Source organism: Emiliania huxleyi (genome assembly GCF_000372725.1).
Source record: "Emiliania huxleyi CCMP1516 unplaced genomic scaffold EMIHUscaffold_331, whole genome shotgun sequence".
In the NCBI taxonomy this organism is placed as follows: Eukaryota; Haptophyta; order Isochrysidales; family Noelaerhabdaceae; genus Emiliania; species Emiliania huxleyi.
Genome location: NW_005199516.1, coordinates 78,237 through 100,949, shown reverse-complemented (window position 1 = coordinate 100,949; position 22,713 = coordinate 78,237). Strand labels below are relative to the sequence as shown.

The 22,713-nt window shown below is 68.1% G+C and overlaps 7 protein-coding genes across 7 annotated transcripts; 2 read left to right on the top strand and 5 right to left on the bottom strand.

Moving 5' to 3' along the window:
• Nucleotides 1-490: 490 nt before the first annotated feature.
• Nucleotides 491-1,440, top strand: EMIHUDRAFT_241422 (hypothetical protein; the record flags this gene model as incomplete). Its single annotated transcript, XM_005773667.1, has 3 exons — nucleotides 491-702; nucleotides 881-909; nucleotides 1,139-1,440. 3 exons carry the CDS (start codon nucleotides 491-493, stop codon nucleotides 1,438-1,440), a joined length of 543 nt encoding a protein of 180 aa, XP_005773724.1.
• A 2,302-nt stretch (nucleotides 1,441-3,742) lies between these two features.
• Nucleotides 3,743-4,211, bottom strand: EMIHUDRAFT_368837 (hypothetical protein). Its single transcript, XM_005773666.1, has one exon. The coding sequence runs from the start codon at nucleotides 4,192-4,194 to the stop codon at nucleotides 3,871-3,873; it is 324 nt and encodes a 107-aa protein (XP_005773723.1). The 5' UTR covers nucleotides 4,195-4,211; the 3' UTR covers nucleotides 3,743-3,870.
• A 4,271-nt stretch (nucleotides 4,212-8,482) lies between these two features.
• EMIHUDRAFT_444528 (hypothetical protein) lies at nucleotides 8,483-10,055 on the bottom strand. The gene has a single exon (XM_005773665.1). It carries the CDS (start codon nucleotides 9,980-9,982, stop codon nucleotides 8,546-8,548), a length of 1,437 nt encoding a protein of 478 aa, XP_005773722.1. The 5' UTR covers nucleotides 9,983-10,055; the 3' UTR covers nucleotides 8,483-8,545.
• Nucleotides 10,056-12,197: 2,142 nt separating this feature from the next.
• Nucleotides 12,198-13,545, bottom strand: EMIHUDRAFT_241418 (hypothetical protein; the record flags this gene model as incomplete). The annotated part of the gene is made up of 2 exons (XM_005773664.1): nucleotides 12,198-12,210; nucleotides 13,316-13,545. 2 exons carry the CDS (start codon nucleotides 13,543-13,545, stop codon nucleotides 12,198-12,200), a joined length of 243 nt encoding a protein of 80 aa, XP_005773721.1.
• A 247-nt stretch (nucleotides 13,546-13,792) lies between these two features.
• On the top strand, nucleotides 13,793-16,330 carry EMIHUDRAFT_368832 (hypothetical protein; the record flags this gene model as incomplete). The annotated part of the gene is made up of 3 exons (XM_005773663.1): nucleotides 13,793-13,825; nucleotides 14,561-14,569; nucleotides 15,857-16,330. A coding segment is annotated over exon 3 (474 nt), but the record flags the coding sequence as incomplete, so codon positions are not given.
• Nucleotides 16,331-17,196: 866 nt separating this feature from the next.
• On the bottom strand, nucleotides 17,197-19,678 carry EMIHUDRAFT_241416 (hypothetical protein; the record flags this gene model as incomplete). The annotated part of the gene is made up of 2 exons (XM_005773662.1): nucleotides 17,197-17,454; nucleotides 19,595-19,678. The coding sequence occupies 2 exons, from the start codon at nucleotides 19,676-19,678 to the stop codon at nucleotides 17,197-17,199; spliced, it is 342 nt and encodes a 113-aa protein (XP_005773719.1).
• Nucleotides 19,679-20,834: 1,156 nt separating this feature from the next.
• EMIHUDRAFT_241415 (hypothetical protein) lies at nucleotides 20,835-22,447 on the bottom strand (the record flags this gene model as incomplete). Its single annotated transcript, XM_005773661.1, has 8 exons — nucleotides 20,835-20,864; nucleotides 20,939-21,064; nucleotides 21,137-21,323; nucleotides 21,420-21,528; nucleotides 21,576-21,604; nucleotides 21,726-21,913; nucleotides 22,017-22,113; nucleotides 22,323-22,447. The coding sequence occupies 8 exons, from the start codon at nucleotides 22,445-22,447 to the stop codon at nucleotides 20,835-20,837; spliced, it is 891 nt and encodes a 296-aa protein (XP_005773718.1).
• Nucleotides 22,448-22,713: the final 266 nt, after the last annotated feature.

The window sequence follows — 22,713 nt, the reverse complement described above, 5'->3', positions numbered from 1 at the left end:
GCAAGCACTTTTTTGGCGCCGTGGCCGTGCTCGGCGCGCGCAGCGCGCGGAAAATCCAGGGAAAATCGTAAATCTGTGCCATTTTAAGCGTTTTCCACGGCCTCTCGGTCTCGCTTGCTGCGCGTGCGTGGAGCATGCGTGTGTGCGGGTGGGGGGGGTATGGTCGCGGTGCCAGGGCCCTGACCCTACCATACCCTACCCCCTAAAAACCTCGAATCCTAGGACCGACCGACCGACCGCAGGCGGCAGGAAGAAATCAGCATACCCGGTATGTGTCTAACGAGATTTCTTGTGCCACCCCTTGCGCCCTCCGCCAGTCTCGCCCCTCTTCGCTCTGTGCGCAGCCGAGCTGATGCACTCGCGGCGTCCGAGCCGGGGCAGCGGCAAGGGGCAGCGGTCGCGGCGAAGGGCTGCTACGACAAGCCTCATTGTACGAGTGCGGTCGGCGTTGGCTAGTCTGCTCCCTGGAGACACGACGTTTCGGTCGCACATGGCCAGCTGCCTTGACACCATCCGTGCCAAAACAGAGGCTCCTACGCCAGGCCGGCGTCCAGGCTACAAAGCCAAGCGATGCATGTTCCTAGACGCACTCCCGGAGAGCCATCCGAAACGGCCCAGCCGACTGGAGGTGTACGAGGCACTGGATGCGCTGCTCAAGGCCGTGTGGCCCCAACCGTTGAGCAGCGCGGAGAAGATGCGACGGTGGCGGGCAAATGATGACAACAGAGATCGGGAGAGAACGGAGGACAGGCAGCGTATCAGGCAGCGTCAACGAGCCGAGGCAAAGCGCGAGGCTGAGGTGCCGCAGCCGACGCAGCCCAGAGTCCGACAGCGTGTTACCGCTGTAGCCCAGGCCCCACAGCTCGACGCGCCGCCGCAGGGCTCCCACTGCCCGCGGCTCCTCCGATCGTCTGCGCGAGATGGGGTGGAGGTGGAGCAGGCGGAGGCGGAGGCAGAGGCGATGAGCGAGGACGAGGTGGAGGAGGTGGCGCCGCCGCTTCAAAGCTCCGCCGCCGCCGCTGCTTCGCTCGCAGCCGGCGACGTGCAGATCTCCACGGCATCAGGCGCTCCCAAGCCACCCCCGTCATGATTGCTGTCAAATGCACTCATACTGCCCCTCCTTGCTTGCGCCGCACAGGCCTGCTGCCCAAGCACTTGCCACACCAGCGGGCGCTCTGCCCGCTCCACCCCTTCCATGCGGCCGAGAGGCCGGTCGCGGCGCCGGCCGATGGCAACGAGGCGGCCTGCCCCAACTGCTACTGCTTCGCGTGCGACGCGCCCGTGTCCGCGTGCCGCCACTGGCGGGGCGGCGAGCCGAGGGTGCCGGCGCACTGCAACGCGCACGCCGGCAGCGCCGAGTGGCGCACGCAGCGCTCCAACGCCAAGCGGCAGCGCACGCGGGCGGCGCGGGCGGCGAGGGACCCGCTCGGGCTGGGCTGATAGACTACTGTTAAATGATAGTACGGAGGCAGTGTGTGGTCGGAGGGCGCCCGGGTCGCCCCGGAGCTGCCTGGCGCGGGGATGTGGGTGGAGGGCGGGCACCACGCCATCGGGCAGGCCGCGCGGGGACGCAGCCGGGGCCAGCGCGCGGCGCTAGAGGGCCGGCCGGGCGCAAACTTGTTGCACCTGCACCTGCACGCGAGTTTTGGTGGTCCAAATGAAACTTCGTGACGCGTAACGACGCGTCTCAACGACGAGCCGACCAAAAGCTGGCTCCGCCGCGTCCCGGCGCGGATACGCTTCGACGGCGTCACAGTCTGCGCCGCTCGCGCTGCCGAAAACGATCCAAGCCGCGGCGGCGGACGGCAGTGTGGGCGTGGTGCAGACGTGGCTCGCCGGGGACAAGCTGGTTGATGCGACGTGCGAGCGCGGTGGTTGGAGTGGCTGGACGCTACTGATGCTCGCCGCCGCCAACGGCCACAAGCAGCTGGTCGAACTTCTGCTGAGTCGCGGCGCGAAGGTGGACGCACAAAACAGCATCGGCACTACGGCGCTGACTGCCGCCGCCACCAACGGCCACATGCAGGTGGCCGAGACGCTGCTGCGGCACGGGGCGGAGATCAACCTTCAGAGCAGCGTCGGCTGCACCGCGCTGATGCTGGCCGCCGACCAAGGCTGCGAGCGGTTGGTTGACTTGCTTCTGCGGCACGGAGCGGAGGTCGACCTGCAGGACGGCGACGGCCACACTGCGCTGCGCTGCAGATCGCCAAAGAGAAGGGTCACACCGAGTGCGTCGCCGCCGTCAAGACGTTTCTCGGCGAGGTGGCGGCGGAGAGGCGCGACGCGGCGGTCGAGGCGGGCGGCGCGGGGGCAGGCAGCGCTTCGGGCGGCGAGGGCGGCAGCAGCGGGCCGGTTCCCGACGAGTTCGGCGAGGTGGGTGGCGCAGGGGTGGACGGCGATGCCACCTCGAGCAAGGGGGCAGCGGCAGCACCAACTGCCGCGTCCTCTTCTGGCGGCGTGGAAAGCGGAACGGGCGAGGACGCCGTCCCCGAGGAGGTCGTGGAGGCGGCTAAGCAAGGCGGCGAGGTGGTGCTGGCGTGGCTCGACGGCGGCGGGCGGGTGGACGTGACTTTCACTGCGAAGGGTGCGAGCGGCTTTACGCTGCTGATGTACGCCGCCATCTACGGCCACGAGCGGCTGGCCGCGACGTTGCTGCAGCGTGGCGCTTTGATCGACCTTCAGAACAGCGACGGCTGCACCGCGCTGATGCTCGCCGCCAACCACGGCCACGAGCGGGTGGCCGAGCTGCTGCTGCAGCACGGCGCGGAGATCAACCAGCAGGACAATGCCGGCGGCACCGCGCTGATGTTCGCCGCTCTCTGGGACCACCCCGCGGCGTTACTCTGCCTGCTGCGGGCGGGCGCAGACACGGAGCTGCGCACGGTGACTGGACACAAGGCGCTGCAGATGGCCAAGGAGCAGGGCAGCGCCGAGTGCGTGCGCGCCTTCGAGGAGCATGCGGAGGCGGCGGAGAGGGCGGCGGAGCGGGCGGCGGCGGAGGCGGAGGCGGCGCGGCATGCCGAGGAGCTGCTGGTGCAGGTCGAGGCGGAGAAGCGCGCCAAGGGCAAGAAGGGCAAGAAGAAGAAGAAGGCGGAGGCGCCGGCGGAGGGTGCAGAGGCGCCACCAGAGGGTGCAGAGGTGCTGTCGGAGGCAGCCGCAGCCGAGGCCGCAAAAAAGGCCGAGGAGGAGAGATTGATCAGGCTTCTCGAAAGTTGTCACGAGGAGAGGATCCGGCTCGGCATCACGGCGGAGAGCCAGGCAGCGGCTTTAGCTGAGATGGTCGAGGCGGAGCGCTTGGCCGAGGAGGCTGAGAAGAGGAGGAGGAGGCAGAGGCGGAGGAGGAGGAAGCCGCGGCCGAGGAGGAAGCCGCGGCCGCGGCACTTGCGGCAGCTGAGGCGGCCATGGCGGCAGCTGAGGCGGCGATGGCCGCCGCAAAGGCGAAGCGCGCGGCCGCTGCGAGGGCCAAGGCGGCCGCTGCAAGGAAGGCGGCGGGCGCGGCCCAGCGCTCATAGAGAGCCGCTGAGAGAGAAAGGGGAGAACGGTGTGTTCTCTAGGCCCCTAAAGGCCCTGCGCGTGTAAAATGAACTCGGGGGCAACGCCGGGTTAGCGGTTTGTCGCGCACCCCCTCTGTCTCTTGTGAATTTGGAGCATTTGGGAGTCTGCCGCGTGTGCGTGGTGTGTCTGGTGATGGCTCGCGCTCCGGGCGTCGCCGCATCCGCCACTCGACAGACTTTCGACGGAGGAGTCTCTGTGCGTTTGAATAGGATCGAATAAGACTTCGTTTCCTTGCTATTGAGAACGCCACTGTAATGTCACCGACATTGTCGGTGCCTGCTTATAGTTACACGCGTATACTCAGACACTCACGGCTCAGTCTCCTCCAATGGACTCCAGCCACGCGCGCCTCTCATTCGCGGCCACCTCCCGCCTCGCGTCCTCTCGGTCCCAGAGGAGGATGAGCTGGGCCTCGACGAGTGAGTGGAAGCTGGGACGATCGGAGAGGTACGGATGAAGCGCGACGAGCACCTCCTTTCGGCGACTGTTCAGAGTGACACTCTCAGCCAGTCGGCCGAGCTGCTCGCACGTCAGCCGAGGCGGGGGGCCCGTTTCAAAGATTGTGCGTGTCGGGCTGCACCCGCGGGTAAACTCGCGCACGGCCTCGAGTCGCTCAAAGTTGGTCAGCGCCGCACGCATCGTGCTGTACAGCGTCTCGAAGCGCTCGTCGAGCAGACCCGACGACATTCCCACCACCACCACGCCTTCAGCCGCCGCCATCGTGGTGTCCCCCTCCGCCAAGACAATGGCTGCGGAGTTGACGGCGTTGGCATCTGCCTCAGTAGACTGCTGCGCGGGAGTGGCCAGAGCGGTGTTCGCTGTCGCCGGAGCGGCTGCCGCCGAAGTGGCTGACGCCAAGGCGGAGGCTGGAGTGCCTGCACCTTGCACGCTGGAGCCTGCCGCGCCCGCGACAACCATGGTCGGTAGCGTCACGCCAGCCGCTACGCCGTCTGCATGCTCGTCGCCGCATGCCACCGAGTCTGCGTGCGCGCTCGCACGGAGAAGAAGATCGTAGAGGTGGCCATAGTGAAGGCGCAGCGAGTTGGCCTGGCTTTGTAGCCCAGCGGGTAGGTCGCGGCAGATCAAGCGCAGGGCGGCCGTCTGCTCCTCTGAGCGATCGATGCTCTCCTCCGCATTCACCACCTTGCCGACGACCACGACGCTGTCACGCAGCTCCGCAACGAGCTCGTTGAGCCGACCGACCGCGGCCACTCCATCGGCCATCTCACGCTGCCACGCGGCGCGGCGGCCTGTCATGAAGCTCTGGAGCTGCACGCCAGATCGCACGTGCTGCTCGACCTCCACCACCGCCCGGCAGAGCGACGCGACGTCCGGCGCATGCGCGGCCGAACGTCGCCACCGCGCCGCTCGGCCGACCCACGATGCACCCATCACGCCGCCCTGCCCTTGCCAGTACGCCTCCACCTCCACCAAGAGCCGCGCACATTCGCGCAGGGCGGACAGGTCCGTTTGGCGCGCGCGCGCTGCGCACAGCTTGCGGCATCCGACGGCGAGGATCCCAACGAGGGCGATGGCGATCCATCCAGCGAGGCAGACGAGCTCTGGCAGGGACATGGCCAGCTGCGAGCCAAGACGCACGACGCGCGCTGGCTGCGACAGAAGGAGCTCGAGGGCACAGCTGAGCGCGGCCCACGCCGCGATGGCCTCGCCAACGGCGCGAAGCTCGGTGACGGCCCGAATGGCGCATGCGGGTGCACGGAAGAGGCGGCGGAAGCCGAGGGTCCAGGCGAGAAGGAAGAGGGCGAGGCCACAGAGCACCAGCTGCAGCGCGATCGGCTGGTCGTGAAGGAAGAGGTAGGCGATGGCGGCGGCGGTTCGCACGGCGTTGCCAACGATTAGGTAGAGCTCGGAGTATTGCACGTCAAGCGTGGGGCTGAGCTGTGCTTGTCGGAGCAGCCCGCCATCGCCCCACCAGAGGAGGTGCGCGGTCAGAAGGTAGAAGGCGAGGCCTAGCCACGCGCAGAGCGCCATGTATGGCTGGAGAGGCTCTGCCAGGTCCCAGCAGACGATGGTCCGGTCAGCATAGAGAAGGGAGGGTGCGCCTGCTGCGTAGGTGCAGCCGAGCGGCTTGATGAGCTGCATCACGACCGTCATCTGAAGCGTCGTGTGCAGCGGGAACATGACCATCTTCCAGAGCCTCGAGTGCTGGATGCGGCCGTGGCGGCTCTCCCAGCGCAGCAGGTCATCAACGACCACGGGCAGTGAGAAGAGGAGGAACCATACGCAGAGGGCGCCAAAGGCGGTGAGGACGAGCGCAGTCAGGGCAGGGGTGGTCATTTCCTGCCAGAGGAGCACTGTGTCCGCCACGCGACGCAGGGCGTAGAAGACGCCAGTCGTGCGTCGTAGCTCGTCAGCGTCGGCGCCACTCGCGAGGCCGCCCGCCGCGTGCAGGGCGAGGAAGGGCAGCGCGGCGAGCTGGGCACACTCGATGAAGACCTGAAGGAGCGCAAAGCCGTTGGCCGCTGTCCAGCGCAGCACGCGGCGTGGCGCGGCCTTCTGCAGCAGGCCTGCCGAGGAGACGGCGAGTGCACTCGAGAGGAGGCCGAGGAGGAGGACACAACCGAGGTAGCCGCCCGTTGCGATAGGTAGCGCCAGCGCGCCCGACTCGGTGAGCACGAGCGGGGTGCGCGGCGGTAGCGGCGCAGGCGGAAGAGCGGGCGGCACAGTGGCGTTGGTGGTATTGAGCGCAAGCGGCGTCAGGGCGGCAGGTGCGAGGTGCCAGACGAGGACGAATGGGAAGGCGAGCATTCCCGCCCAAAGGACGGCCGCCAGCCAGTAGTGCAGGCGACGAGGGTCCGTGTTGGCATCGCGCCGAGCGCCGCAGCACAGGCGCGGGGTGAGATGGAGCAGCTTGCCAATGAGGTGGACGGGGACGAGGATGCCGAAGCAGAGCGTCGCAAGCACAAACTTGTACGTGTCCCACAAGACCAATGGCGAGAGCAGCATGCATAGCCTCTCACACAGCTCGCTGAGCACGTCCTTGCGGCGTCTTGCGAGCGCCTCCCGCGCCGCTCGCACGTCGCCACGCGTGAGCAGCAGATCGGACCATTGCAGCCACATCTCGAGGGTCTGCCAGAAGGCGAGAGAGAGGACGAGCAGGTGAAGCAGCATCACCATGTCCGCTGGGACCTCGCGCAGCTGGCGCGCGACGCGGCAGTGCACCGATCGCCAGCAACGCACGCCGCGGAGCGAGCTGACGAGCGCGGGCGCGCGATAGACGGTGGCGAGAAGGATCGCCATCCCCAGTAACGACAGCCAGTCAAAGAGAGCGCCCTTGCAGAGAGTGGTCACCTGCTGCCGCCCCTTGGATGCGGAACGCTTGAACACAGCCGACGGGGCGGGCTTCCACTTTGCCAGCTGAGCACGCCGCTCCGCCCGCGCGTGTTGCAGCTGCTGCTGGATGCCCGCCGCCTCGGACGCGACGCTTTCACGCAGCGCATCGACCGTCCGCAGCAGTGCCGCCGCATTGAAGGCGTTTGGCACGGGCTGTGCGACGACAGGCGCCAAGCGGCCCCTCCTCCGTGGGCGCGCCCTCGCTTGCTCGCTCTCAAAGCGGCGCTGCAGGGCGTACTGCATCTCGGCCCAGTGAGGCGGGAAGAGCACGCCACGAAGCATCTCCGCCTCAAGGATCACGCAGAGGCGGTGGGTGGCATGCGTCGCGAAGAGAGCCTCCCACAGATCACCAAGCGGCTCGTCGAGCTTGCGAATCCTGGCGATGGTCTTCTCGCGCGTGGATGGCTTCGCGAGACCGACGTATAGCTTGCACACGGGCAGCGGCGGCCCGCGCCACGGCGGAGGCTGCTCACGGTCGCGCCCACGCCGCCATCCGTGTTCGGGCGCGGGGAAGGCCAGCTCAGTGCCGCGTGCCGCGGTGCAAAGGGCGGCATGCAGATCTCCGATGCTCTCGTCGGCATGATTGGCCTCGTCAAGCAGAAATGCATCGAGCTCCTCAGTGCGACGCTGCGGCCAGCGCTTGACTGGTTCGAACGTGACGACGAGGAGGCGGGAGAAGCGCCAAGGAGCAGCTAGCAGTGCAACGGTGGCGATGATGCGGACTAGGTCGACGAGCATCTCGACGAGCTCAATCCCAACGGCCATCCACACGACGTCTTGGAGCGGCTTCGCGTCCTCGAGCGCTGGCCGTTCCAAGTCGAGGGCGAGCGGCTGCAAGGTGGCGGGGCCAAAGCCGGGCTCGTCGACGCAGGTGCCGACCGCCTCTTCATCCGCTGTAGGCTGGCCCGGGCGGGTCACGCGGACCTCGCCAACGATGGCCGATGGGCGCGTGACGAACTCAAAGAGCAGCTGCGCCGCTCGCCCGCTCCCGGTCTGTCCCTGCAGCAGGAACGGCGCGTCGCCCTGATCGCGCAGCTTCTGCAGCGGCTTGGCAGCGCCCGACGCGGTGAAGACGAGCTCGACGGCGGTCTGGCCGCTCGCGTCGAGGCCCGTGGGCGTGAGGTACTTTGGTACGACACGAGCAGGCAGCATCGTCTTTGCCACACTCGCCATGCTGCCGTAGCTCTCCTCGACATCACGCCAGAAGTCAGCGCCGCCAGCAGTCAGACGCAACTGCGTCGCCACGAGATCGGCCGGCTTGTTCGCGGCGAGACAGAGGCACACGCGGCCATGCTCATCGCGTGCAGCGCGCGCGCCTGTGATCGTGAGCGGCGGCACGCCTTCGATGGGGCGCTTGCATGCGGCGATGATCTTAAAGCCAACGCGTGGCAGCCGATAGCAGGTGAATGGAGCGAGTAGCAGAAAGGGCACGTCGCGAAGCAGGCAGCAAAAGTGCCACGCACTTAACTCCCAGCGTGCATGTGCGCTCGGGGCCTCCGCCGCCCTGGCACCAAGCTTGAGCTCGCGCCACAGCAGCGGCGCACGCCACACGCTGAGGAGCACCGCGGCCGCCATCGCGCCACAGGGCACATCGAGCAGAAAGCGCCCAAACTGCTCGCGTGCCGCGGAGCGACGCTCATCGGCTGTGATGACGACGGCGGCGGCGGCGCTCACGTCTGGAGGAGCCGGTGGCGCGGCGACGGCGGCGACTGTGCTGCCATCCGCGTCCGCCGCTGCTGCCGCGTCTCGTGTGGCGCCGGGCCACGGCTTTGCGGCCCGCCAGAGCATGCGTGCGCGCCACGGGCAGAAGAGGAGGACGAGGCTGCCAAAGAGGACGTGAGGATGGTCGAGCATCGTCTCGTGGCAATGCGAGCGCACGTCGGCCCGCCGCTGCGCCGCCGTGGGCGGCGTGGTGCTGCCGAGCTTGAGCACGGTCCCGCGCGCGCCACCACGTGGACAGCACGAGCGCGGCGGGCGGCAGATGCGCCCAATCCTTGAGGGTCTCGACAAGCTGCTCACACGCGGCCTGACGCCTGTCTTTGGCCCCGCTGCCCTTGCGGTCCCACAGCTTGAGGGCAGTCCAGAGGGCGCGGGTGCGCCATGGTGTGAGGGCGGGCACGAGAGCGGCGAGGATGAAGGGCACGTCAAGGAGGGTGTGGAAGAAGAGACGGATGGCCTTGCCACGCTTCCTCATCCCCTTCAGCTCCTTGTCCCGCATGAGGGTCAGCAGCGAGATTGAGCGCCAGCCAGAGAGAAGGACGACGAGCGCGAGCGGCACGAAGACCAAGTCGACGCACAGCGAGCCGCACTGCTTCCACACGAGGCCACGCGCCTTCCAATTATACTCGACGTCCTCATCGTAGTCATCGCGTACCTCCTTGCTGCGCAACTTCGTTAGCAGCTTGCGAGTGCGCAAGCCGCTCAGGAGCACGAGGGCGAGAGGCATGGCGGTGACGAGGTCGCAGACGCCAAAGATGGCCTGGCCGATCCACAAGCAGCGGACCTCGCCCTCCTTTTTGCGCTTGCTCTTGGGCACGCAGCACGGGCAGATGGTCTGGAAGAGCCAGCCAGCACCATGCCTCGAGAGGCCGCGTGCGAGGTACGGCCAGCGCCACGGCATCGAAAAGGCGAGCACGAGGCAACCAAAGGGCAGCAAGTCGAGGACGAGCTTGTAGAGCTGCTCCCAGACCGCCACCAGCAGGGGGAAATTGGACATGAAGTCCATGTCCATGTCGTTGCGCATGTGCTTCTTGATCCGCTCGAGAAGCTTTGCGGTTCGCAAGCCGCTCAGTGCCACGATGGGCGTGATCGTGAGGGTGAGACCCTCAATGAGGCCGGTGAAAAACTGGCCGACGGCGGTAATGCGATAGTTCTCGCGCGATGAGCAACCTTCAAAGTCATCGGGAGAAACTGGCCAACCCTTTGTGCACAGCCCGTAGACGAGGAATGGCATCCGCCACGGCATGAGGAGCGCCGCGAGGAAGAAGGGCAGAACGAGCGCGTCGATGGTGAGTTCGACGCACGCGACGAAGACGCGGTAGCAAAAGCTGATGAACTCAGAGAGCGCCGTCATTGTCCGCGCTACTCGTGAGTCGGCGTGAAGGACGCCTTCTCCCGTGAGAAGCAAAAGCAGCAATGGACAAGGCACTCCGCCGACTCCAGGACAAGGCACTCCAGCTGGGGGCGCGTTTTCTTTTTTTGGCTTTTAGGGCGCGCTTGGCGACGCCATCACCGCGCGGCGGGCTCGCCTGCCTGCGCGGATGCGCGGCCTCGGCCTGCGCTCGCTCGAGGAGGTGGCGCCGGCTGCGTTCTGCGCCTGCTTTGTCGAGGCGGCCGAGAGGTTCCTCGACAGGTCGACGCCCGGCTTCTTCCAGATGCTCGCTCCGCTCTTCGGCCACGGCGCCTTCGAGTTGCCGTACCCGAACAGCCCTCGCCTCTCGCGCTTCCTCTCGGGCTGCACCACCTACGTCAACCCGCTCGGCGCGCAGCTGGGGCAGCTGACGCCGACGGGCGACTCCTTCAACGAGACGGCGTGGTAGGGCATGCAGCGCGAGGTCCGCGGCGAGGGCGTCGCGGGGCCTCTCGATCTCCGGGCTCCCGAGGCTGGCAAAGGGCGGGCCGGCAGCGCTGGGCTACAGCGGCAGCTGACGCAGCAGCGGGAGCAGGTCAAGCGCAACCAGCTTAGCCGCAGCATCCTCGGGCTGCCGCACGGCGACACGCGGCGGGAGGCGTGGCTGGCCGTCGACTCGTTCTCGTCCGCGTGGGTGAGCTCATGGCCCTCGGCTCAGAACCGGTGCGAGGCGCGCGAGTTCCGCGAGATCTTCTGCACCTACCTCGGCCGGGAGAGCCCAGCCGTGCGCGCGCTTGCTGGCAAGAGCATCGCCTGCTCCGGCCGCGGCCCTCCTCGAGTCTGCGATGCCTTTGGCGTCCAGCTGGGCTTGGCGACGCTCAACGACCGCGCCCACGGCAACTGCCACGATGACATCTTCTCACGCGTGATCCGTGATGCGCTGCACGCGGGGCTGCGCGGCAGAGAGGAGACGCGCGAGATCTTCAGCGCCGTCATCCCGCCGGTCACGCTCAACGGCACAGCTGGCACGCGCGGCAAGAACGGCATCGTGCCGGATGGGCGCCTGCACTGCAAGCTGCGCGAGTCCCGCACGGCACGCAAACCGCCGGGAAGGCAGTGACTCAAAGAGGTCGAGTCGCACTAATGGGGTGTCTCCGAGCTTACTGGAGCTCTGATGGACGGCCCTGACTATCCCTGACACACAGAGAGATTTTGTTATGCGCCACGTGCCGTCCTGCCACTGCTCGCCGGCCGCTCGGGTACGTGCGGCGACCCGCTGTGCGGCGAGGGAGGTCTCCCGAGAGATTTGGGAGGGGTCAACACGACCGCGGCCGAGGCGGTGCTGCTGTGTGAGGTGACGGAGGCGGCGCGGACCTTCGACGTGATTGGCTTCGCCGAGGACATTTGGAGTTCGCTTGCCCTGCTCGCCCACGCCACAGGCGCCCGTCCCGCCCTCGTCTTCTGGTTTTAGCTCTGCGGGCGACGTGTTCTTTTTTCCACACAGGCGCCCGTCCCGCCGGCGTTCGCGATTGATTTCTCATTTTATCAGGCAGGACCGTGGTTTGTGTTTCTACAGGCGCCCGCCCCGCCGACGTTCGCGCCATGCGCAAGGCGGTGGGGAGGCGCGTCAACTCCGCAGTGCAGCTGCCTGCGACCACGGCGTTTCTTCATTCACACGGCTGGCCGTGAACAGGCGAGCCAGCCCCTTGTCGCCCGCAACGCCGTGAACGGCCCTTGTCTTCACAGAAATGGGTGTGAACAGGCGCGTCAACCCGTGCGGCGGTTTCGTCCCTCTGCGCGAGGACCTCCCGACGCCAGAGACCGACGAAACCCTCCGCCGGCTGCTGGCGCCCGACATTGCGCTGTACGAGGCGCTGCGAGCCGAGTTTGCGCAGCGGCTGCGCGCCGCGGGCATACACGCAGAGGGCGGCAAGGCGCGTGGCCGCGGGTAGCATCGTGGGTGAACGCGATGGAGCCGCGCGTGTGGTGAGCAGCACCTTCGCATGAAGTAAACGCAATTGGACAGACACCGTTGACAGACACCGCTGGTTGCGCGGTTTTTTTGAGAGCGCCCTCGTCGTTAAATTAATGTTTTTTTGGCTTGTCGGATATCAAAATTCTTTTGTCCGCAGTCCGGTCTGCGGTCACTTCCGCGCGGCCGCCGACCGGACCCCCCCCCTTACCCCCCCCCCTGCGGTCGGTCGGTCTGCGCTGGGCGCTAAAACCCCGGCCTGTTCACTCTACAAGATGAAACGCTCGACGTATTAAGCGGCGGGGGCACGCACGCGCACCGCGCAGCACACTCAGGCGAGGGACTTCAGCACATTCCACTCTCCGTGGGGCTAGCACGCACACAACGGCGACTACATCAAGACAGCGAAAGCCTTCATCCGCGCCGCCGCCATCGGGGCCACCGCCTCCCACGCATCCAACGCAGGGTCGTACCGCTCCACCGAGCTGTGGCGGGTGTGGCCGGCATCCGATCCGCCTGCGACATACAGCTTGCCGTCAAGCACCGCCACGGCGGCAGCTGCCCGCGCCTCCGCCATCGGCGCCACCGCCTCCCACGCATCCAACGCCGGGTCGTACCGCTCGACTGAGCTGAGGTGGTTGTAGCCGGCACCCAATCCGCCTGCGACATAGAGCTTGCCGTCGAGCACCGCCACGGCGTGTTCAGCCCGCGCCTCTGCCATCGGCGCCGCCGCCTCCCACGCATCCAACGCCGGGTCGTACCGCTCCACCGAGCTGACGATGCCGTCGCCGAGGCCGCCTCCCACAGCGTACAGCCTGTCGTCGAGCACCGCCACGCCATGGTCGTTCCGCTCCGCCGCCATCGGGGCCACCGCCTCCCACGTGTCCGTCGCCGGGTCGTACCGCTCCACCGAGCTGAGGAATTGGCCGTCGTCGCCGTCCTCGTCGACGACGTTGAAGCCTCCAACAGCATAGGCCTTCCCGTCGAGCACCGCCACGGCGTGAAGAAACCGCTCGACCGCCATCGGCGCCACCGCTTCCCATGCTTTCGTAGCCGGGTCGTACCGCTCTACCAGGTTGGAAGTTGCGCCGTCGCCCTCATCCTCGCCATCCTCATCCTCGCCATCAGCCTCACTCACGCCGCCCGCCACGTACAGCTTGCCATCGAGAACCGCAGTGACGACATACAGTCGTGCCGTCGGCATCGGCGCCACAGCCTCCTCCTCCCACGCATTCGTTGACGGGTCGTACCGCTCCAGCGAGTTGAGGAACTCGCCATCGCCGCTGCGGCCGCCGATCACGAGCAGGCGCGGCCTCTCGCGCTTCTTCAGCGTCTCCTTCCAGCCGTGGCGCCACGCGCGGCACGTCCCCTTGACGGCGTGCTCCTTGGTCGGCAGCTGGGCGAGGATGTGCGGGGCGAGGTCCGGCGAGAGGAGGACGGAGAGGACCGACTCGGGCTGCTCCACGAGCCGTGCGGCGTGCTCCTCCGCCACGCGCAGCGCGGCGTCGCTCGCGCCCGCCTGCGCCTCGATGATGGCGCACAGCTGCGCTGGCGAGAGGCCCGCGACGCGCGCGCCGATGCGGTGGGAAGCCATATACACACACATCTCCTAGTCTTGCGCAAAGGCCGAAAGCTGTGGTTTCTTCTTTCACCTTCATCATCTCCGATCCTCTAACGTAGAAAAGAAATCTGCGTTCGGGTGTGCACGCTCGGCCAGCGAGGTCATGCTCGGCGGGCCGGTGTCAGGCGGTGCCGCGGCAGCCCCCAACGCGGTTGTGACAGCGGCTAAGCGAGGCGAGGAGGAGGCGGTGCTGGCGTGGCTCGAGGACGGCGGGCGGGCCGACGCGACGTACGAGAGAGGCGAGGTGAGCGGCCTCACACTGCTGATCGGCGCTGCCTTCCACGGCCACGAGCGGGTGGTCGAGCTGCTGCTGCAGCGCGGCGCGGAGATCAACCTGCAGAGCAGCGAAGGCGTCACCGCGCTGATGGACGCCGCCGGCAACGGCCACGAGCGGGTGGTCGACTTGCTGATACGGCGTGGGGCTGAGGTCAACCTGCAGAGGAGCGACGGCGGCACCGCGCTGATGGCCGCCGCCCACCTAGGCGACGAGCGGGTGGTCGAGCTGCTGCTGCAGCGCGGCGCTGATGTCAACCTGCAGGATAGCGGCGGCTGCACCGCGCTGATGATCGCCGCCTTCTTCGACCACCCCGCCGTCGTGCGGCGCTTGCTGCGGGCGGGCGCTAACACGGCGGCGCGCAATGTGAACGGCAAGACAGCGCTGCAGATGGCCAAGGAGAAGGGCCACGCCGAGTGCGTCGAGGCCTTCAAGAAGCACGTCCAGGATATGCTGGCGGGACGGCCCACGGCGACGGCAGCCGGCGGCGCAGGCGCAGGCGGCGCTTCCTCCGGCGGCGCTTCTTCGGCCGGATCGAGAGTCGCGAAGACGCCATCTCCAGCGGTGGCGGCGGGGCGGGCGTCGAGCGGTATCGTGGAAGTCTCCGACGAGGTCGTGGCAGCAGCGGAGCGTGGCGAGGAGGCGGCGGTGCTGGCGTGGCTCGACGGCGGCGGGCGGGTCGACGCGACGTACGAGAGAGGCGAGGCGAGCGACCTCACGCTGCTGATGAGCGCCGCCCGCTACGGCCACGAGCGGGTGGTCGAGCTGCTGCTGCGGCACGGCGCGGAGGTCAACTTGCAGGACAGCGACGGCCTCGCCGCGCTGATAGACGCTGCCAACAACGGCCACGAGCGGGTCGTCGACTTGCTGATACGGCACGGCGCTGAAGTCAACCTGCAGAACAGCGAAGGCTGGACCGCGCTGATGATCGCCGCCCTCTTCAACCACTCCGCCGTCGTGCGGCGGTTGTTGCGGGCGGGCGCAGACGCGGCGGCGCGCGCTCCGACCGGCGAGACGGCGCTGCAGATGGCCAAGGAGAAGGGCCACGCCGAGTGCGTGCGCGCCATCGAGGAGCATGCGGCGGCGGAGGCGGTGGAGGCGGCGGAGGCGAGGGAGGCGGAGCGAGCGGCGGCAGAGGCGGAGGCGGCGCGGCATGCCGAGGCGCTGCTGGCGGAGGAGGAGGCGGAGAAGGGGGAGCGCGCCAGCAAGAAGGGCAAGAAGAAGAAGAAGAAGAGCGGCGGCGGCGAGGCAGACAACGCGGCGCCTGGCCCCAGCGCCACCGCCGCTCTGGCGCCGCCAACCCCACCGCCAGCCCCATCTCCTCCGCCCGCCGACGCAGCCGCCATCGCCGCGGCGGACGAGGCGCTGCAGCAGGCCGTGGCCGCTGGCTCGTACGAGGGCGTGGCCAGCGCGCTGGAGGCGTGCAGCGGCCTCGCGAGCCCGGCCGTGCTGGCGGCGGCGAGGCGCGCGTGCGACAAGCTCAAGGAGGCGCGGAAGAGGGAGAGCCAGCGGTTGCGCAAGGCGCATGGCGCGGCGATGGGCGCGCTCAAGTCGCTCGACACAGCGGACAGCCCCTCCGCGCTCCGAGCGGGCATCGCTGCCGCCAGGCCGCACGTGGGCGCGCTGCCTGCTTTGGCCGAGGAGGTGAGCGCGGCGGAGTCGAAGCTGGAAACTCTGTCGGCGGAGGAGGCGGCTGTTGCTCGGCCCGTCGAGCTAGCCCTGTCGGACCTCACCGCGGCGACGGACGGGTTTGCAGAGGGCAAGCTGATTGGCAACGGCGGATTCAGCCGCGTCTACGAGGCGTCGGCCGACCTCCACCTCTCCCTCGCCGCGCCTCCGCAGCTGCGCCACTTGCCGCTCGTCGTCAAGCGGGCAAAGTCGGGCCAGTCCGGCGGCTTGTCGCGGGCGGAGCTCGAGGTGAAGCTTCTCAAGGCGGTGAGCCACCCGCACCTGCTGCCGCTGCTCGGCTACTGCCTCTCGCCCGACGGCGTCTGCCTCCTCTCGCCGCTGATGCGCGGCGGCTCGCTCGAGGCGCGGCTGCGTATCTCGGAGCCCGACCGGGCGGCGCAGCTCCGGCGGCTGGGGATGGTAGAGCCGCCAAGGCCGCTGACGTGGCAGCAGCGCGTGCGTGTCGCGTGCGAGGCGACCGAGGCGCTCGTCTACCTCCACTCAAAGGGCATCGTGCACCGCGACGTCAAGCCGGACAACATCCTGCTCGACGAGAAGCTGGCCGCCGTGCTCGCAGACACGGGCTTCGCCAAGGACCAGCGTCCCGACGCCTCTGTCCGCTGTCGCTCGACCGCCCTCTACATGTCCACGGGCTACCTCTGCCCCTCCATCTCCAAGGGGGGCGAGTACTCGAGCAAGACGGACGGCTACGCCATCGGCATCACCCTCCTCGTCTGCCTCACCAACCGGTCCGAGGTGCAGCTCACCGACCGGTGCGAGGACGAGTTCGAGGAGGACTGGACCGACATCGACGCGGCGAAGCTCGCCGACGTGGCTGCGGGCTGGCCAGTCGACGCGGCGCGCGCAGTAAAGGACCTCGCGCAGGCGGGGGACGGGCAGAAGAGCCTCTGCCACAACAGCTTGCGCAAGCGGCCCACGCTGCCCGAGGCGCTGCTGACGCTCCGGGCGCTGCTGTCTGGCGCGCAGGCCGGGGCGGGGGTGGAGGAGGCTGCGCCGGCTCCTGGAGACGAGGCCGCTGCGGCAGCCGCCCGTGCCACCGGGTACGAGCCTTCGCCGCTCTCGGTGCAGGTGCGCGGCATGCGCACGGGCGGCGACGCGCAGGCGCGCATCCAGGGCAACATGCTGCTCGCCTTCAACACGCTGATGCCGCGCCTCCACGCTATTTACGCCGCGCGCTCTGCGGCGGCGCCCGACGGCTTCGAGGAGGTCATCAACTATTGGCACCGCGAGTGCGGCCTGCCTACCGATCTGCGGAGCCAGCTGCACTCGCTGCGCATCTGGGCGAACGCGGCGAGGCACCACGACGCGGAGAGGTGGAGGAGGGACGGGCCGCGCAGCAAGGGGGAGGCGTCGCGGCTCGTGGCCGCGGTGACGGAGGCGATCGGGGCGCTCGAGGGGTAAATGTGTGTGTGTGTGTATCTGTATAAAGCCGTACACAACACAAGAACACAACGCACTCCCTCCGCAAGAAAAATCCCGGCGGGTGCGCAGCACGGGCCGCACTTCCGATCACATGATATCAGTCCCCCGCCACTGCCCACCCCTCTCCTCTTGGCGCATTCGAGCTGCCCCTGGCGTCGTCGGTGGCACCATCCACATAATTCACCTCTGCAGTGCACTCTGACCCTTCCCCTGCTTGGCACTCGCGTCCTCACTCGGCCTCAGCGCGCCACCGCGTGCGGCAGCACGTGCTCGCGCCACACGTCGGACAGCGCGCTCCGGTCCGGGCGCGCCTCGGCGTCGTCGGGCGGAGAGAACGCGATCTGGTAGCCGATGCGCATGACCATTACCGCGCACTCGCGCGCCGGCGCGGGGAAGAGCGAGTGGCTTGCCGGCGACCACGGCGCCGCCGCCCGCCGGATCAGCGCCGCCGCCTCGCCCTCACCGCCCGCGGCGCGCTGCAGCGGCGTCGGCTCGCCCTCGTGCAGGCTCGCGCCGTTGCGCAGCAGGGAGAGAGCGCGGGCGGCGGTGAGGCTCTCAAGGTGCGCGAGCGGCGTCCAGCCGCGGCTGGCGACCAGCCAGGCGGCGAGGTCGGCGTGGCCGCGGCGGGTTGCAAGCTTCTCGGGCGTGCCGAATGGCGTAGCGGCGCGGGAGGCGCCGTAGGAGGAGAGGAGCTTGGCGACCTCGAGGTGGCCGAAGTGGCACGCCATGAGCAGCGGCGTGAAGCCGGCCGCTGCGGCTTGGCCGTTGTCGCGGGCTTGGCTTATCGCTGCGCCGGCCTCGAGGAGCAGCCGGGCGATCTCGAGGTGGCCGTTGTGGCACGCGGCGAGCAGCGGCGTGGAGCAGCCATTCATCGCTTGGTTGATCGCCGCGCCCGCCTCGAGAAGCAGCCGGACGCACTCGACGTGGCCCTGCTGGCACGCGATGAGCAGCGGCATGAAGCCGCCAGCCGCGGCTTGGTTGACCGCCGCGCTTGCCTCGAGAAGCAGCCGGATGATGTCGACGTGGCCCTTCCGGCACGCAATGATCAGCGGAGTGACGCCATTTTCCGGGGCTTGGTCGACCGCCGCGCTGGCCTCGAGGAGCAGCCGGGCGACGTCGAGGTGGCCGTTCCTGCACGCGATGTACAGCGGCGTGACGCCTTGCTCGTCGGCTTGGTCGATCGCCGCGCTGGCCTCGAGAAGCAGCCGGGCGACGTCGAGGTGGCCCATCCGGCACGCCATGAAGAGCGGCGTGACGCCATCGTCACGGGCTTGGTTGACCGCTGCGCTGGCCTCGAGGAGCAGCCGGGCGACCTCGGGGTGGCCTTCCGAGCACGCGATGAGCAGCGCCGACGCGCCGCCGCTGCTACCACCGCCGCCGCCCGTCGTCGCCCCGACGCTCGCGCCGGCCCCAAGCAGCAGCCGCGCCGCCTCGGCCTGCCCGTGACGAGCCGCCCAGGTCAGCAGCGTGTCCTGCTTCTCCGTGTCGAGCCGCGCGTTGAGACTGCCGCGCGTCCGCCGGCCGGAGAGGTGGGCGTGCAGCGAGGCGAGGTGGCCGGCGGCGATGTCGGCGAGCAGCGTGGCGGGCGGGCTCGCGGCGGGCGCCATATCACCGAGTCGAGACGCGGCGGCTACGTCAGAGAGGGCGGTGTGTCGCACGGCGCCCGCCAGCGAACGGCTCTCTCGTTTGCGCACGGGCGTCGAGGCGGCCTCGCGCTCGGCGGCGTCCTTGGGCGGCCCGCGCGCCGACGACGACCCGGCGCAGCCGCTGAGGTCTGGGGCGGGGGCTCGAGAGCGCGTCGGAGGAGCGTCGGCCCCCGGGCCCCGCCAGCCCCAATGCGAAAAAGAATTTTGCCAGCAGTGTCGTGCGAAAAAGAATGTAAACAAAAAACTCTCACAGCAGACAGGCTCGACACAGGAGCGAACCAGCAACAAGGCGAAAAAGAATTTCGCGGCGTGCCTCGCACGACAAGGCACCAAGGCACGGGCGGGGGAGAGAGAGAAGAATATAGGATGGATAAAGCGCCTGTTCACGGCATGGAGGAAGCCGGGGAAGACGACTCCGAGGAGGACGAAACACCAGTGGTAATCCCGTCGTCAGCTGTCACGATGCACCCGAAGGGGACCCCAGCGCCAACATCATCGGTGGAGGTACATCGTACAAGTGTTCGAAGAGAGAGTGGACTTGAGCAACGATATGACTTGGCGGCAAATGATCGCAGTGGGCGTCAGAAGAGTCGTCCTTGCGCGAGGAGAGCTCGATAAACTCCGAGGGGCCAAAATATGCCCCGAGCGCCGAGGAGGGCAGAGTTGCGCCGAAAGGCGGGAGAAGCCGCGAGAGCAAGGGATCGGCAGGCGGCGGCGGCGTCGCAGGACGAGGCAGACGAGAGCGACGCGACAGAGGAGGAAGCGGCAGGAGGGAGAACGACGAGAGTGGGACGACCGCGAGGTGGCATGAAGGTTGCAGCGAGAATCGGCGAGGGACTGCGAAAAGGGAGCAGATAGAAAGAGGCAGACGACCAAGGGTTAGGGTGGGCGACGGCTAGCACCACACTCCTCTCCTTAAAATCCCTGTGTGGTGGCGGCGTGCCGTCCTCCCATCCCTCCCTTGGGTTGTCTGCTTTCTTTCTTTCTTTACTAGGCACGGGACTAGTGCGAAAAAGAATTTAAGCGCGTTGAAAAAGAATTTAAGCGCGCCTTCCCTCTGCAGAAATCGAGCCATCCTCTCACAGGTCGGAGCGCGAAAAAATACCTCCGCCCTCAGGCGTAGCGGAAAAAGACAACAGACGTCACAACAGCGTCATTTTGAAGGGTTACTGGTGGGTAGCCCGGGCGTCGCGCGGTACGCGCCGGGCCGTCAGCGCCTTTCGAAAACAGCGACACTATGCAACTACTAGGGTTAAAGAAACAAATTAAAAGTTGTCAAAAGGGGCGCAAAAGGTCCTCAAGACTAAGCACCTCGCACGCACGCAATCGAATCGCGAGCTCCCCGGCCCTCTGCGCTCTGCGTCTGGAGATGAGGTTTTACCAAGATACAACTGCACTCCAAGGTAAGCACACAGATCATCACAGTCCGTCCACAACGCACAAGCCGCCACAAAGAATGGCGCCATTATGCCGCGCGCGCGGCCCCGCGGGGGCCGGCCCCCCAGTGCCCAGTTCCCCGCTCCTAGGTAAGGTAAGGTAAATTTCTACACACACACAAAGTGGTGGGGCAAGGGGGGGCGACCCTCGCATCTCCACACGCGGACACGGGCGGGAGCCCCACGGCATTCAAAGTGCAAGCGCTGGCCCGGTGCACGTGGGTGAGCAGCCTGCCCCTCCCTCCCGACAAACCAACTCCCTAGCCAACTCCCGCACAAACACAATCGCCGCACTCTGGCCATCGAATGACTCCGAATGACTCACTGTGTGTGCTAAGACAGAATTTCCACAGACAGAGCCAAAACGGGCCGTGCCGCGTTTGTGGTGTGTGGTGTCTTCTCAAGCACTATAGCATCCCCGCTCCTCCCCGCCGGCGGCGCCGGCGGCGCGGCGCCCGCGCTCGGACGGACGACGGTCGACGCTCAACCGCGGTCAACGCGGTCGCGAACGAGGTGTAAAGTTCTCGAAAGTTCCCCTTACGGCCCCTTTTTCTGTGTAACGGCATGCATGTGTGTATATCCCCACCGTGACACCTCGCCCGTGCCCCCACAGCCTCCTCACACCTCAGCACGCGCTGGGGTATCGCGCCCATGCATATGAGAACAGCAGACAAAGGTGGCCAGTCCCCGAAGCGTGACACAGTCTAGTGGATTCATCAGCAGTTGAAATCTGCCGCCCTCCGTCCCAACCCTCGTCTCATTCCGTGACCTCTCGAGAGCGCGCTCTCGAGCCCCTCATCTGAAACCGAGAGCCTTGAGCGCCAGCTAAATCGACATCATGGCTGCGACCGACATGCTTTGAGAGAGCCCACGCGCCTCGCCGCAAGTCGTGTCTAGACCAGCTCGTCCGGGTTGGTCTGACGCACGTACTGCGGCCCGCTGCGCGCGCGCGCGCGGATGGCGCCGACGACAGCCGCGCCCACAGCGAACAGAGCGACCAGGCCGATTGCACCGAAAGAGTAGCCCTGCTTGGCGGTCGGGCGCGGCGCGGCGCGCAGAGCCGCCGGGGCGGCTTCGTCGGCGGCCGCCTCCTCCACAGCCTCTCCCTCGCCGGCCTCCTCTTGGCCAATCGCGCCAAACTTGTCCTGCGTCGCCTTGCCGGACTCCTGGTACGCCTCGCCCTCCTTTTGGAAGTCGAAGTTCGGGTCCGTCATGAAGGCCGAGGCGGTGCCGGCGCCCTGCTGCATGAAGCCACCGCCGGTCGAAGCGCCCTGCTGCGCGAAACTCTGCCAGCCCGCCTTCTCAGTCGGCGCCGCCGCAGCCTCGGGCGCCGCCGCCGCCGCCGCCGCCTGCTGCTGCTGCGGCAGCATGCCCTGCGACAAGCCGCCGAACGCGTTGCCCGTGGCCGCGCCAGACGCCTGGTACGCCTGGCCCTCCTTCTGGAAGTCGAAATTCGGGTCCGTGAAGAAGCGGAAGGCCGTGTCCATGCCTTGCGCGCCGAAGCCGGCGCCGGTCGCGGCGCCCTGCTGCGCAAACGGCATCCAGCCGCCGCGCGGCTTGGCGCCCTCCGTCGCCGGCGCCTCGGCAGACTTCTCAGCCGGTGCCGCCGCCGCCGCCTCGGGCGCCGCCGCCGCCGCCGCCGCCGCCTGCTGCTGCGGCAGCATGCCCTGCGAGAGGCCGCCGAACGCGTTGCCCGTGGCCGCGCCAGACGCCTGGTACGCCTGGCCCTCCTTCTGGAAGTCGAAGTTCGGGTCCGTGAAGAAGCGGAAGGCCGTGTCCATGCCTTGCGCGCCGAAGCCGGCGCCGGTCGCGGCGCCCTGCTGCGCAAACGGCATCCAGCCGCCGCGCGGCTTGACGCCCTCCGTCGCCGGCGCCTCGGCAGACTTCTCAGCCGGTGCCGCCGCCGCCGCCTCGGGCGCCGCCGCCGCCGCCGCCTGCTGCTGCTGCGGCAGCATGCCCTGCGAGAGGCCGCCGAACGCGTTGCCCGTGGCCGCGCCCGACGCCTGGTACGCCTGGCCCTCCTTTTGGAAGTCGAAATTCGGGTCCGTGAAGAAGCGGAAGGCCGTGTCCATGCCTTGCGCGCCGAAGCCGGCGCCGGTCGCGGCGCCCTGCTGCGCAAACGGCATCCAGCCGCCGCGCGGCTTGACGCCCTCCGTCGCCGGCGCCTCGGCAGACTTCTCGGCCGGAGCCGCCGCCGCAGCTGGCGTCGTCGTCGGCGCCGCCGGCGTGCCGCCAGACAGCGTGTTGAAGTTGTTGCCCGTTGTCTGGCTGAGCGCGCCGAACTTGTTGGCCGTCGCGGCGCCGTCGCCCTTGCCGTTGCCCCACTCGGTCGCCGTGTCGGCGCCCGCGCCGGCATAGGCGATGCCCGTGTGGATGCCCATGTTCATGAAGTCCTGCCAGCTGCCCATCGGATTCGCGCCAGCGGGACCGCCAGTTGCGGCAGCGGGAGCCGTGCCGGCAGGGGCGGCGGCCGCTGCCGGCGCGGCGGCGGCCGGGGCGGGGGCGGTCGCGCCAGCCGCCGCCGGCGTGCCGCCGGACAGCGTATTGAAGTTGTTGCCCGTTGTCTGGCTGAGCGCGCCGAACTTGTTCGCCGTCGCGGCGCCGTCGCCCTTGCCATTGCCCCACTCGGTCGCCGTGTCGGCGCCCGCGCCGGCATAGGCGATGCCCGTGTGGA